The sequence below is a fragment of the Adiantum capillus-veneris genome, chromosome 16 (genome assembly GCF_014529385.1).
Source record: "Adiantum capillus-veneris isolate H3 chromosome 16, ASM1452938v2, whole genome shotgun sequence".
NCBI lineage: Eukaryota > Viridiplantae > Streptophyta > Polypodiopsida > Polypodiales > Pteridaceae > Adiantum > Adiantum capillus-veneris.
In genome coordinates, this window is record NC_140946.1 from 126,598,732 (window position 1) to 126,615,293 (window position 16,562).

A 16,562-nucleotide genomic window follows, 5' to 3' on the forward strand; every position below is an offset into this window, starting at 1 on the left:
CCTTAAAATATCTTGATTACAAGGATGTCGTCCAAAAAGTTGAGTCGATTGAACATTGGAAACCATTTATACAAAAAACAGTTTTATCGTCAAGAGATAATCCCGCCATAATGCCTAGATACAAAAGGATATTCAGCAGAATATAGGCTTACTAGACGAGTGCAAGGCACATTAGATAGACAACATCTCCCTATTCAGACTTAAAGCTTGTTACATAGCCATGTGCATCAATTGAGAAATGCCCAGCTCTTTTCATTCCCACCAAGGAAGCTTTCAAACTCACTAGATCAATTTCATACAAATGCAAAAAAGAAGAGGGTAGGCGAAGGACTTGGTCAACGATCTTTCCGTGCAAGGTGATAGAAATGCCTTTGCCGTCATGAGAAACCGGCTTTGCTTGAAGAGCAGGAACTTTCCAAATTTCAACAACTTTGTTGCAAGCAAAACAATGAGGATTAGAGCTTTGGTGGTTGACTTGGGCAGATTTGCAAACTCCACATAAATACTCCAATCCAACGCTGTTGACGTTAACAACCTCAAGAGAACCAAACACCTGAAATTAACATAATGGGATCACACAATTCACAATGAATACAACGAACCTACCAAGCGAAACTCACCGTTTTTCCGAATCCCATATTAGCAATCTGCTTATCACGGATATCTTTGAAAGACAACTTCAATTGAGAGGGCAATGGCAGCAGGATAGTGTAGTCCACGACAGACAATGTGTTAGAGAATTGTTTGAAGACATTTATGTTGTGGGCCACACAATCATAAAATCCATTCGCTTTGACTTCATTGGATATGTTATAAAAGTCAGCCTTTCGAGAAGGTACAAACAAAAGCTGCAGCAATAAAAAACAATCAAAACACTATCAAGAACACTTAGAGCTGTGTATAGAAGCTTACCATTGCTCTATCAACATCAGCAAGGCCATCAACAACAATAAGCCTAGTGCCACTACTCCCATCACTTTTCGCCATGTTCTCCACCTTGATAACAGTAAATGCTACAGTAGGCACACCATCTTCAATTGAAGAAGTCCATGATGAGACAAGATTTTTAATCTTGTGCTCGGGAAAGAAAGTTGGCACAAAGTCGAATGAAGGAGCCTTCACAATAGATGGAGTTGCATCAGCATAGAGAGCAAGTTGGCAAGTGCCTCCATCACTAGGATTCTTTTTCCTCACAACAGGGCCCAATACGTATAAAATCACCCACCACAAATGAGTTTACAAACTGTTCAATATAATGTTTTGCCACAACAAAAGTGATAGTATGATGTGCAACCTTGTCCACAAGATCAGCCTTCAAAAATCTGATGTAGTTTGCTTTTTGGATTTTGTATGTGCCATATTTTGCAAGAACCTTGCCAATGAAGACAAAACGGTAGTTAATAGCATCAGCAAGCTCAGAAATAAGAAGCTCGGGCGTAGATGGCTCAATGCCAATTGAGATTCAAAAGAGTCAATAATAGGCTTTGGCTCTTCTTTAATAGATGCTAAGCCCACCGAACGACTCACACCAACAGAGGGAGTGGCAATCCCAGAAATGTTAAGCGGTGTTCGCCCTACATCACATGGCACATGATACTATTATTATCGATTACACATTGGTAAGCCATAGAAATTGGAAACAAAGCTAACCTCTCACAGAGGCCATTCCCCTTGCAATACTAAGAGCTTTTTGAACAGATTTTGGAGATTTCTTTAACTTGGCCTTGGGACTAAGCTTTTTAAATGCTGAGTTTGGAGAACCTACTAAGCTACTTGACGATCCAAGGCCCCCACTTTCAGACACAACTTCATGCAAGTTTTCAGTTCTAGGAGCTGCGCTTAAAGTCTCAAAGTAGTCATTGCTTGAGTTTGTAGTGAAAGCATCTATAATCAAGAGCAAATTCAAAACAGTTTCCAAGATAAGCAAGACAACAAGACTCTTAAGCACCAAAAGAGGAAACGAAATGCAGAGGTATATTACCATCCATATTCGAATCCATGTCGCCTTGGTATAGAGAGTGATGCTATGCTTTGATAATAGATGTGGCTATAAGATTTAAAAGACTGTACTATAGAGGAGGTAAAACTCTCAACAACAAGAGTAATCTCACAATACGAGTCTTGTAAAATGTGATAGTTCTTCAAAATACCTTTGGATTTTATATACTTACAACTAAAAGAGTGAAACGTGATGGATAATCTTGAGTACTTCAAGAAAGATAGTTTAAAAGTTCCACTCAAAGGTTGGAAATAAATACAAATTTTTACAATTGTTGCCATTTATCATTATATAATATTGGGTCACGACCTATACACTTTATTAAGAGAGAAAAGAGAGAGAGAGAGAGAGAGAGAGAGAGAGAGAGAGAGAGAGAGAGAGAGAGAGAGAGAGAGAGAGAAGAGGCTGCTCTTTTAATTAACTCTACTTCGATTTTTTGAATAACAGTAAAAGCTACAAATAACTCAACTATTACTAGAGAGAAGAGAGAAGGGAAGACAGGTGCATCCTAAATATTAGAGAGAGGAGAGAGGAGAAGAAAAGTGCAAGGCTGCAAATGAGATGAGAACTACAACTAAGTAAATTAAGAAATCTAAAAAATAGAAACAAATATGATCCTAAATCATCACAGCAAAACAGATTTATTTTCTCACTTTACAATATTAACAATGAACCTTGAGACAATCATATTTAATAATGAAAGTTGAATCATTTTTTTACATTAAAAAAATAACCCCATAGCCATAAATTTTCAACGCCAAATCCCCAAACCCTAACCACCTACTCAGCTAGTCCAAATAATCCATCAATAGGATTAAATCATGGACCAAAATTGCATCATAGAATGTGGAGCCAATCAAAGCAAAGCATAGAGTCCATCAACAACAATCGGACAAAGTTCAAGATATAATTAACTTCAAAACATTACACAACATCAAACTTAATTGACACCGAAAAAGTTGGCAACTATTATAGTATTCAAGTTATTTAGCCCGTAACAAAGTGTGCTTGACCTCGACATACATTAAGCCACCCAAACTATCCAATCCCGTCAATGGTTCCGCACCACCCTGCAGAAAACAACAAACTGTTAAACAAACAACCAACCGGTAGAAAGCAACAAATCAAACAAAAAAAAAACTCTTATAACATACCGAAAATTAACACAAACTGCCGATGACGAGGCACATGTGACACCAAACCGCCATAGATCGGCAGGCGGGACGACATAGCAGAGCAACACAACACACCGCAGCAAGCCTGCACAGCAGAACGCCCCGATGCACCACAGACCGACGGAGAAGACGACAATGCAGCATGACAACATCGGAAACAACAACAGCAGAACAGATCGGCGTCCAAGATCCATCACAGGCCGACGGAGGAGACGTCCTAACAGAGCAGAAAAACCCCGATGCATAGAGCAGCACGACACAGAACAGAACGGCCCAATCCACCATAGACCGACGAAGTGGACGGCAATGCAGCACGACATAACCAGAAACAACAGCAACACCACAGATCGACATCCAAGATCCGCCATAGATCGGCGAAGGCGACGTCCAAACAGAGCATCACTGCTCAAATCCATAGAGCAGCACGACACCACATGTTCAAGTGCCACTTCAGATCGGCGAAGGAGACGAGAAAAAAGAGCAACACAACCCCGAGACACAGAGCAACACAACACCAAGGCACGACCCCAATCCACCATAGACCAGTGAACCAAGAACACGAGCACCCATAGAGAAGCACAACAGAGCACAAGCGCGGCCCAAATCCTCCATAGATTGGCGAGCAGGACGACAAACCACAGCAACGCATGATTGCGGAGAGGCATGGCACTGAAACACACCCAACAGCACCATAGACCAGCGAAAAGAACCATGCCACACAAGCCAGCATGTTCTCAACAACCCCATGCAAGAAGCAGGACAACACTACAGGAGCAGAGCAGGACAGCAGAGCAGGAGCGCGGCCCAGAACCGCCACAGGCCGGCGAGTAGGGCGATGTGCCCCCATGGCGTCATGCGCGAACGACAGCACTACGGGAGCGAGCAGAACAGCAGAGCAAGAGCACGGCCCAAAAGCGCCATAGGCCGGCGAACAAGACAACAGAGAGCACCAAGACAACACGCAGAGGCACCCCATGCGCAGCGCAAACCTACGACCAAGAACCGCCATAGACCCGCCTTGAGCCTTGCCTTCCCTACTAAGGGGCTCATGAGCCCTAACCCTAAGGAGACCTCCACAAGGCTCCACTCCAAAAGAGGGAAGAATGATAACCCATGCACTCATTATAAGGCCCTCCCACCAACCCCACTTTAAGCCTGACAGCTTTTAGCTTGCACCCAACGTCCACCACTCGGAATCCAATGCACCTATCCTCTCAAGAGCCACTCAAAACAACATACTTTAATTTTATTTTCCACACTTATTTATAAAACCCATGTCATATTTTTCCCTAAGAAAAAATGCAAACCACCACTATGGCCTTAGCCCTTTGGGCAGGCCAAAAAGAAAACAATGAAAATTCATAGATGATCTTAGAGCTTTAATTGTGGAAATTGGTTGCCATACACGCCAATTTTAGGCCTAAAAAAAACCTTGCGGCAGTTGGAAACCCAATTTTGAGCTTGTTCTTAATATCTACTAAAAATGGGGATTGCTCCTTTAAGCCAAGCTATTTCTTGAGCCTACCAACAAGTTCCCCTAGTCTCAAAGCCATCAATTATGGGTTTGCTTGGGACACTCAGGGTGGAATCTTGACCGAGAGGCCAAGTCCTCGCAACTTGAGCACGAATCTGGGAGGCTCGCGTTCTGCTAAATTGAGTCCCATTTGTTGCGGCTTCTGGAGGGGCACTTCTCGCTCGATGCGCGAGAGAGCCTTCGTCACACTGTGCGGTGAAAGCTGAGTTTTCCTCATATACATGTTTTTGTTTAGCCATGTGAATTTTTTCTATTAATGCATGTGTGTGTGTGTGTGTGTGTGAGCAATAAAACTCTTCATGGGTTGGGTCTCCTGAAGTATGCATCATTAGTTTAAGTGGTTGAGGGTTGTGAGGTGAAGGTTAGTTAGTGCATGGGACTTAAAGGCTTTATAAAGACATTGTAATACTTCTTTTTAATAGAGAGAATTACAAATTCAAGTTCTCTGTTGGGCCTCTCTATCTCTGCTTGTGATCACCTCCATCTCCACCCTCTCTTCACGATCTCCATCTTCCTCTTTGTTTCCAACATGGTATTAGAGTGAGGTGTTGATTAGGATAATTTTTTGTAAAGACTAGTTTTAGGAAAATAGCACAAGGAAGAGGAAGGAAACACTATTTTCTGCCTTTGTGCATCTCATGCAAAGAGTCCAATTCTACACCATTTGAGAGGTACTGATGATTTTTGTTAGAGTCCAATTCTACACCGTTTGAAAGAGATTATAGATTTTTGTTTCTTCTTCTCCGAGTGTTGAAGGTACTTGGTGGATCGGCATAATGCCTTCAAGCTTCTATGCAATTGCATGGTATTTCAATAGAATCGAAGATGGAGTTGTCATGTACATCAAGCTATTGCTTTGTGATGTTGGAGAATTCTTTTATGACATGGATTACTTATCTTTTTCTACAAAGATAAAGACAAGAACGAGGAAACTTTTTACAATTGTGAATCTTTTTGATGACTTCATAATTTATGTGAAGAGCACGACAATGCAAAATTTGTGTAATGTGGGTGTGCGTGCTATGAGTGTAGAGTGATAGACTGTGTGTGGGTGGACTGCTCAATACTAAAATGATTGAGACCCTTTATTCTTTTATGTAGAAAGAATAGGTCAATGGTGAGTGAAGTCAATGGACGGATGCTAGACGTTCAGTCCTAGGGCAAAGCACATGCTGCCTTTACCTCAACATACTTCCACTTAAAGGCGAATGTGCTAATAAGTGGGCCCTACTAGTTTATTACTAGTATATACAAGTAATATAGGCAAGAGACTCTCTTAGCCAATGCCCACTGGCTCCCTCACTCGAACTACATGCTATCGTATTGTTTATAGTGATACGTGAGTGTTTATAGAGTCTATAGGCATGTCGTGCACAGTTAAAAGCTCTATCTCTCGAGAAACTGGAGCTCACTCACTAGAGCAATGCCGATCTACCTTTGCCTTTATAGAGTTCACTAACATGTCGTGCATAGTTAAAATCTCTATCTTCGGAGCATCTGGAGCTCACTCATGAATGAGACACGTCTCGTCTCTTGTATACCACATGTCAATGAAGCAATCAAGAACAAACCATCTTGAACCTTAGATATGTTCAATGAGAAGCCATATCTAGCTCCTCTCACAATCACAAGTGATCCGCAAGGCATCTGGAAAGACTACTCTTGAAGGAGTACATGACAACCACAATCTACTAGCTAGCTTACTAAGATCAAACTTTGCGCGATCTTAAGAACATAACGTAGATGCTATAGAGTAAAAGATGCACCACTAGGCAATGATATATATATATATCTCCTTCTCCTACAATGTCAAATGTTGAACCAACGTCCAAGTGCATTCGGCCAAGACTCCCACTAGAGAAAGTGTTAAACCAGTGACGACATAGTGTGATGTGGAAGACGACATCCTCATCTAGTAATCAACAAGAAGAAATGTCATATGTGCCAGACATGTAAGCAAGAGGAACACTGTAATGTGACATCACTGTGTTGGCATACTGAGCCACCTCTCTAGTTTGTATCTAAACCTCACATGCATCCCACATACATCTTCAATGTTGCCTCATGCGTATGAAACAATGATGTTGGATGTGCCTTGTGTGATTACAATGCCAACAATGCATGCATTGACAACTACAAGACCACACTCTCTCATGAGTTGTCATTGTCGACTTAGAACTTTCACACATAATGATGTCAAATCAACAAAATTCTCATATACATAAAAGTGGGAAATCTCTCAAAACCACTACTCTAATCAAACATGGTTACTGCATCAATCTAATGCTCGCATATGTAGCTGTAGCTTGATGAAGCTGTACCAAGAGATGTACAATAGTAGTGTCTGACCTCTACTCTAAACCAAGCAAAATTTGCACATAAATAAGCGTCAACTAATAATGCAGGCACAAGCTGGGATAAAAAATTCTCAATTGATAATAAAACGCATGATCCACATGCATAAGTAGATAGAAAATGTAATGCTAACTACACATCCTACAAACAATGCTGTAAAATCCAAAAACTGCATAAATCTATACTTGTAAACATGTAGAACATGTAACTCGTAAGTAGTAGACTTACAATTGGAATGTTCATCGACAAAATAGTGCAGTGAAATCAATGGACGGCCAGACGCTAGACATTCGGCTCGAGGACAGGGCACATGCCACCTTTATCCCAACACTATGGTGATATTCTTTTCCTTGTGACATAAAGTATATTTTCAAATTATGTGGGATGTGTCCTAAATCTTCTTCTCAGTAGTCGTAGATTAAGAGTTTTATTTGTGGTCATTTTGAGCTATGGGTCGATAGTTACATTATTTATTGTAAATAAAGTTGTAAGGGTTCTTAACACTACACTAACATGCTCAATCATTGTTAAGACCATCCAACTTGCCTTGGTTAGTTGTCATGTCTTGTGGATTGGGTCTGTGTTTTCCATCCAACCTGATTCTTCTTGGACAAAAATACACACACCCTCTCTTATGGTCGACAGGGGGAGGTTCTACTTCATGTGGTCATATGGATCATATTTACACTAGTTTCTGATTTTGATCATCAATCCTTATATAGTAGCTAGGCTTGAAGGGGGAATGCTAGCAATAAAGCTCTTCATGGGTTGGGTCTCCTAAAACATGTAGAGCATGCACAACTAGTTACAATGGTTGATTGTTATGAGGTAAAGGTCATTTAGTGCATGAGCTTTGAAGGATTAAAAAAAAAATTGTGATAGTTCTTTTTGATAGAGATATTTTCACATTCAAGTTATCTGTTGAGTCTCTCTCTCTCCCCACAGATGGTCACCTGCATCTCCACCAACTCTTCACAATCTTCTTCTTCCTCTTTGTTTTTCAACAATGTGTCTGTGCATGCATATTTGTGTTATACACACAACACATTACAACCTACTTTCTTTCCTTGTACTCCTAAAAATAAGGCCATAAAAAAAACTATTAGTCAATGTGAAGCATTTTCATTAGAGGACAACATTCACCATCCATAGACATTCCACTATGCTATTTTTCATTCTAAGCATGCCATGCTTTTCCAACCCTTTTATTTTGTTGAAAAATTATGAAATATTTTCCACAAAATTCCTACGTATGGACATTTACATGAGCTCTTCCAATTACAATCTCATTTTGTAAATTCTTCTCTTAGAGCCTCATCATGAGAATCATTGTAAGTGGAGTGTAGTGAATTTAGAGGGATAAACTCAAGAAATATAAATGCAAAACGTGTTAGTGTAGTCAACTTGACTATGCCGTGAATATCTAAAAGTCCATGTAGTGAGAGTTACAACATGACGAAGAATTTCATTCTTAGATTCATGTGATGGATCGTGAGTGTGATACACATTCCTGATAGTGAAAATGTATCTGAGATCAGATTATGTGTTACAATAGCAACTCTGTACAATTTATTGCTACAACTCATAATGTAGCTCATTTCTTCAATTATTGATAGAGATAAAGAATAATATAGTTTGGTTAATGAGTAAGGCAGCCAATAGGGCACATTGGCCCTTTATACATAACAACCTTCCAGTAAAAGTCCAATGTACATTTAAGCAAGATATAGGCATACTTTCAAGGTATGTTGAACCTTGATCTCTATCAAATTCCCATAAGTACTCAACAATTTGAAAACTTTCTGGAGGGTGGAAATTATCAACAAGGTTACCATCTGTGTGAGCTTACCTGAAGGCGGACCTTATCAATAGGATTATCTATATGAATCTTGATATCCTCAATTGTGATTGTTTTGAAGGGCCTCAGAGACAAAGTGATATTGCACATCGATGTGGTTGGTATTTACATGACACACTAGATTATGTGCTATTTGGATAGCACCCCAATGAGAGAGAGAGAGAGAGAGAGAGAGAGAGAGAGAGAGAGAGAGAGAGAGAGGAGAGAGAGAGAGAGAGAGAGAGAGAGAGAGAGAGAGAGAGAGACCGTTGTAGATTTTTTATGGAGGTAACTGCACCTATTTTATGGTTTTTTTGGTGGCACTTCTCTCATACTCAAATCTATTTTCAAGAGGCAAATGCGCTTTGTCAATTCATCTCCTTTATCTTTTTTTATTTTTTTTTGCGAGAAGGGGGAGCATAGGACTGGCATACTATAATAGAAACATTTTCTTTCGTTTGACACTTGGAGACCATCTTTGACCCTCAAGCAATGGAACCAAATTTTGAAATTCTCCTAGAGGAGATAGAGCAATATGTAGGTTGCGTGGACCTCATTGACTTGTTTTCTCTCTATACCAACCTTAATACCACCATCCAACTTCACAACGAGACCCTTTATGCTCTAAGTGACTACATCAACATGTACATATTTGGATACACATTGCCACTCATTGGTAGTAGGCTACTAGACACCATGAAATCTTCTCTACTACATTCGTAAGGATGATTGCCCTTTTGCCCAAGGGCTTGCCCAATTTTAGTAGGTTTCCACAAGTGCTAGCCATTGTGTGATACCCAATGCCACGACGGTAGCTAAGATACAAAAGGGCAAGTTGGATTGCTACGTCTATCATACCGTCTTATCATACACGTGCAACAATTGCACATAGATAAGCTCTCAAAGATCTACCGCGGATTGTGAGAACTTCATGTTCGCACTTTAAATAGATATGAAAATCTCAAGGTTTTCAATTAATGCTCATGTTACAATGAGAATCAATTGCAAGATTTGATTAATATTATCGATTATTATAATGTGTGAAAGCCATAAGCTTGCACTTTAGATAAATCAATAGAGTGCAACGTGATGATGATGCGATTTATTTATATTGTTTTAAATAAGTGATTAAGATTATTGATTATCGTAATGTGTGAAAGCCAAAAGTTTGCACTTTAGATGAATTGATATAGTGCAATGTGAGCATTGTGATTGAAATGTTTTGTTTGAAGTAATGAATTTATTTAGCGCTTGACGGTCTGTCCAAAGGACTCCCTTCTTCATTGTATCTTGCACGAAGACTTGCTGGATGAAGTACATGGCAACTTGAGTATTGTTAGGTAGACTGCGCTCCTTTTGGATGAAGCATAGGAGCAACACACACACGAGACCTTTGTGTTGCAATTCTGAGATTTTCAATGGTGTCGTTGCCTTGGCATGACCTGACCTCCTGAACAGTACATCTTTCACAAAAAAAGAGGGACAACACTTGCGTACGTCTTCCAATTTCATTGGTTTGCTCTCCAAACCTTCGAGCTCCGCGGCCTCAACAAACAATGAGGAGAGGTCTTGAGCCCCGTAATACATGCTCTTCTCTCTGAGGATGCATTGAGACTCTTCAGATCGAGCTCACCGTCGACATTGGGAGGAGCGTATGGGGCTGCCATGTCTTGTCAAATCACACGACAATAAATAATTAGATCGAAAAAATAGATACACATTGATTAAAAAACTTAACCAATGGTACAATCAATGTTAACATTCACACAATTTTAAAATTCACATCTGTCTCATCAATTTGACAACAGCAATGTAATAAAATAGCATGAAATTTCAAATCAATGGACATGAGACAAGACAAAACTGTATCATTGCAAATTATACACATTTTCAAATTACAAGGTATGATTTCAAATTTCAATCATTGAATGGACTCAAGCCTACACTATCTGGGAGTGTGCGACCAACAGGCTTAATGCCTTGTAACATGCTGAGGAGATCATGTGAGGACTTGCATTGGGTGGGATTGGTAGATACACAAGTGCGCAGGACTTCCTGAAAGCGTCTGAGGAAAGCGATATAACTAGTGTCATCATCCTTAGGTAAATATTTAAGGAGTTCTTGAATGTATTTACAAAGGGAGTAGATATCTTGGTTGCACGTGAAGACTGGAGGATTTATCGATATACATTTGGGAGCCACCCACCAATATCGCTTGCTCCAGGCTTCCCTTGTCGATGGGAGAAGATCTGGCAACTTTGGAAATGTGTTCTCTATGGGGAACAAGGTTGCACTACCCCAATCACATACGCCTACATATACTCAGCCCATCCAAAATGCAGCAATATATTACTCCCATGAACATTATTGTGAGTGATGTTATTTGCGTGCAAAAAGATGAAGGTTCAGAGCAATCCATTAATGATAGGCCATATATTCTTTTTGACGCCTTCAACGGTCCCCTCGGTGTCTCTGAAACCCTTGCTCATGGCCACATTCTATCTCTCCTTTTGGAGTCTCTCTAGCCAGTGGTCGAGGTTTCCACCATTCCACATCTTGAAGATGAGGGTGGGCGCTTGCGTGGCATGTCTCGCCAATCCCAGAGCAGCAATGATTCCACTATGAGTGATATTCATAATTGTGGCTTCATGCAGTGCTATGTCATTGGCACTCTTGTAGTCATCACCCTTGATTAGCTTGCCAACGTAAAATTCATATGTGAAGGTTTCATGGTTGACTTTCACCTTTGTGACCATGCCGTATCTACCTTCTCCAATGCTTGCCATTTGTGGGAATTCAATGCAAGCCATGCGCATGATGACGAGGTTGCATGGGTCAACACTTCCCATGTTGGGTGGCATTGGATCATTGCTAGAGATTGGTACTTCCGAACTGGCAGGCACTTTGGGTACATCCTTGGGCTCTTCTTCGATCCTTGGTCTCTTTCCCTATTTCTTCATGATTCTGTAGAGGACCTCTACTTCCTTCATGCGGTCCATGAAGCCAGACTTCCCTTTAATTTGCTTGTCAAGGGTTTCTGCAACTCTGCAAACTTGACCTATGATTCGACTGACGTCGTGGCCCAAATGACCACCTGTAAGGACTTCAATCCCACGTGAAACACCACAAATTTTGCAACTAGTGCTACATATGTATCACTACATAACTCATCCAAAAATGATTTTTATGAGGACTCTTGCAAGACTTCCTGGAGGCGATCACTTCGTAATCCATAAAGATGAGTGCATACGAATTCTTCGACATATTTGCGCTCAACTTTTTTTATCTTGCCTGTAGTACCCATGATGTGCGTAGAAGATAAAACAAAAAAACAAAAAATCAAAACTTCTCAGTAGTATAAGTGACATGTAATACAACACATTCTAGTCATTCTTTACAACACAACCATTGGGCAATCACCCTAAACCCCACGTTTACATGAATGTAATTTATGATTAATATACACAAGAACATGCACACAATTATGCATGATGTTGATTATGATATTTCATATCATAAAGAAATATGTTATGATTTTTTGAATCAAAAACCTCGCATGTATGAGACATTATTAATAGGAATGTGATGAAGTCATATAAATACACATTATTTTACAAATTACAAAGATTAATGTAAAATATGATGTCACGTGTGTATCCTTCTCATTGTAAGGATCTAAGCAAGTCCTAAGCATCAGACGCAGGGGTTTTATTCCCGTTGTAAGAGCAAAGGATAAACATTCGATCCAGACGCCGAGTTTCACTATAAAAATCAGTAGCTCATCAGGTAATGGTTTTTTTTCACAAATTGTGTCTGAGAGAAACTCCTCCCGTTGTAAGAACCGAAGATCATGATGCGGAGAGTAGTTTAAAGATTACACTTTTCTCATTATACAGGATCATGTGGTCCATGATTACGTATATTGAAAAGTGTATAGCTCAAAGACTCACTAGAAAATTTATTCGCACAGATCGTGTCTAGGAGTATCTTCTTCCGTTGTAAGAACCAAGGCTCAGATGGAGGAAGAAGTATGTTTTTTGTAAGCTCACATTTCATTGGAACTTATTTTACCTAAAGCATCGTACAAAGTAAGAGTGTCGTGAGACATATCAAACAAATGCACATGCTATCTAATGGTCTCCTAAAACACCGTACAAAGTATGAGTGCCGACAAGCATATCAAAACAATGTACGATGTTATCTAAATTCCTAAAACATTGACTCAAGTAAGAGTGCTGCAAAGCATATCAGAACAAGAGTCAATGTTTTTTTTTTTTTAATTACTATGGAAGTAAGATATAACATCAGACAAGCCATAATAATTTCTATATCCTAAATTTTAAATTGTTATGTAACTAAGAGACCCGCAGGCGTATTAGAGACACATACAGTAATATAATCACATGAAAGTAAAATTTAAATTATTCGTGTATAAAAACACGAATTTGAAGAGAAAAGATGCTTACCAGTACGTGAAGCTGACCTGCTCGAGAGTATGAAGTAGAGAGTGTGAGCTGTAGACAACTACAAAGCTCCAAAATCGGTATCAATCGAAAACGTATCGAACAACGACGCGCGTTTTTTTTATAAATCTAGTGTATCGATCAATACTCTATCGATCGATAGTTTATCGATCAATATTGTATCGATAGATATGCTATCGATCGATAGATTATAAATTATTCAAAAATACCTCATATTTTATAATAATATGTGAATAATGACAAGTTATTCGATATAAATTACATTATTCGATTGAATAAATGCAACACAATTCGTATCTTCTAGTGTTGCTAGTTTTTGCCATTGAACTTCTCGATCATTAGCTTCCCTCTCTCCTCCATTACTCCCACTCAATTCAAGGAATCCTTTTCTTGAGATACTTTAGCTACGAGCACACCTTGCTCTTGTAATGGGAATGGCCTATGAACTTTGAGAATAGCGGAATTAAGAGAATTAGAGTGAGCATTTTTGTGAGATTACTTTGAGAACATAGAGGGTGAACTTAATTGCTGGTAGCAACATGAACATAGTACTTAATTAACTTGGCATGAACAATCCTTTTGCAAGAGAGAGAGTATTAGAGAACATGACAATAATTGATGACCGGATTTACTTGGAGCCGGTCCCCCCTCCAAAAGATGTTTGTATTATATATTCTCCCATCAAGAGAGACTTGTTACAATACAATCTTTGTGTTCCTTGTGACCTTGGTGATGCTATGAAGATGGAAAGCTTCATGCATCACGAGCATAACATAAACTTTGCAAAAAGCATTAACTATCCCAAGGCCTTAAACACCTTCGAAAGTGGATGGAGCTAGCAGGGAATGAGAGTAGCGAAGAGGAAGAAGAATCATTCATAGGAGAAAGAAATCGTTCCTCACTTATCGTCACTCTTCTTGCTTAGCATAGCATAATAGCATAGTAATGAAGATAAAGAAGATGACAAGCTTAAGCATTGAAGCATATCTCTTGATTGGATTTGCATTCCATAGCCAAGGGTGTTGGTGTAGGCTCTCCACTTCTCAACAAACTTGGAGAAGGAGATGGAGCTCTTGCACTTTGAGCTCCACACAATGAGAGAATGTGTGTGTGTGGGAGAGTATAACCCCCTCTCATACTTGGTCCACCTCTCTCTCTCTCTCTCTTGTATTATTTTATTATTTCATTTGGACATGTGCCTTCTTTTTCTTCTTTGAGAGAAAGAACTTAATTATTTATTTTTATGTATCTAAATTCTCATTGGATCCCTTTAAAACCTATCCACCAATAACATTCGAGCACATAATGAGGGCCACATCTGGAGGGTCATTTGAACATGTGTCTTTTATGCTTATTAAGTTATTTGGTTGAATTGACTACTTCAAGGACTTAGTAAATCAAGCAAGCATGTGTATTTTATGCTTCTTAAGTCATTTGTTTTGAATTAAATACTTCAAGCCTTAGTCATCAAGCATGGAAACGTTCACGCCTCTTGAGAATTTATCTTTGAATCTAACATTTCATGAAAAAACCTTAGTCATTTAAGCATAAAAATCACATCAAGCTTTGGCCAAGGTTCCCACAACCACTTTAAGAATCTTAGCACCTCATGCTTGGGTAGGATTCCCACCTCGAGGTTAGCCCTAGTTTCCGTAAGGTCAATGACTTTTTAACACTAACTTTTGGAGGTCTTTAATGAAGCTAACCTTAAGGTATTTTAAGCTCCATTAGATGCACATTGCTCTATGATAGGCTACCTCCGTTTGGACCCCCTTTTGAGATGTAACCATCTCTCCTCTTGGTCCCTTGCTAAGGTAAATCTAGAAGCACTTATTGTACATTTCTTTTTGGTAGACCGCCTCCTAAATTGGACTCCTATTGAGATGCAGAGCATTTTATAATGAGCACTTTTTTGAAAAGAATTTACAATACCCCTTTTTTTAAACCAACATCTTGTATAGTCACGACCTACAAGACATATTATAGAAAAGAGAAAGTAATAATCTGCCTCATAAAAGCAAAGAATGGTAGAAAAAAAGACATCGGTATCTACACACCTTTCCATCTATATCAAAATCAAAACCTGCAGGCAAATCTATATGTACATTGTGTAGATATTGTTTCATTTGGTGCAATGTGCACATGGATCTTATCTTCGAGGTAGCCAAGTGTTCACTATTCATCCACATAACAATGTCGTGGAACATATAATTGATAATAATAATACCCCGTTCTTTGCCAAAGACCCATGAGTTCTCCCTTTGTAAAGTTCCTCCCCAATGGAGCCATGCTAGACATCCAAAATGTCAATGTGGCACACTCCACTTACTGCCATTCCTCTATGCTTTAGGGATAGAGATGTGTAAGAAGCATAGTAGCACAAAACAAGAAAAAAAAAATATAACACTCATAAGAGAAGAGTACAATAAACAAACCAAACCAAAGTGAAAATAATAGTAAACATATGAACCACTTATAGTTTGCTCTATGTAGAGGAAGATTGGAGCTCCCAAGATGGAAGTGAAGCTCCATGTGCATGTAAACATGTTGCAGTAAAACTTCCTTCATTTCCTCTTGGCTCTAGAAAGCCTAAAGTATTTCACTCTTTCCAACATGACAAGAATTGATTTTTTGAGGAGTCTTTTCTTCTCTTGCTCTGCTGCATTATAATCTAGCTACCCTTGGCTATGGATATTGGGATCCACCAATTGTGCTCGTATAATGAGGCATAGGTGGTAATGGTTTCAATGGATGTGCTAAGGTGTTTAGAACAAGTGGATTTCATGGCTTAAGGAAGATGAAACAAAAGATAAAGGCGACGAGAGGACAACAAGAAGAGGACAGAGAAGAAAGTGGTGGAATGAGAAGAGAAGTGGGAATAGGAGGAAAAAGACAACCGTGAGAAGATTCAAAAGAGAGGTGGGAATAGGAGGGAAAAGAAGACCATGAGAAGATTCAAAAACTTATTGATTGGTGAAAGAGACTTCTTTGAGGTAAAAGGACCACGTAAAGGAAAGTTACCTTAGATTTTCTTTCCAAAAAAATCATTTTAAAATTCAAAAGCAATTTTTAAAATGAAGGTTTTGTAACGGAAGCCCTCCTCTTATTGGCATAGAGCTCTCGCTCTCTCTCTCTCTCTCTCTCTCTCTCTCTCTCTCTCTCGCATCCCAAAATGGAT

At 39.4% G+C, this 16,562-nt stretch overlaps 1 protein-coding gene across 1 annotated transcript; it reads right to left on the reverse strand.

The window, feature by feature from the left end:
- Positions 1-2,945: 2,945 nt before the first annotated feature.
- Positions 2,946-3,713, reverse strand: LOC147439832 (uncharacterized). The gene is made up of 2 exons (XM_086484412.1): positions 3,154-3,713; positions 2,946-3,069 (listed from the first exon to the last, which is right to left on the reverse strand). Exons 1-2 carry the CDS (start codon positions 3,711-3,713, stop codon positions 3,051-3,053), a joined length of 579 nt encoding a protein of 192 aa, XP_086340538.1. The 3' UTR covers positions 2,946-3,050.
- Between the last annotated feature and the right edge of the window lie 12,849 nt (positions 3,714-16,562).

Excerpts from the sequence above, each read along its gene's own strand:
- LOC147439832 (XM_086484412.1), bottom strand. The coding sequence starts at position 3,713 with ATGGTGGATTGGGGTCGTGCCTTGGTGTTGTGTTGCTCTGTGTCTCGG.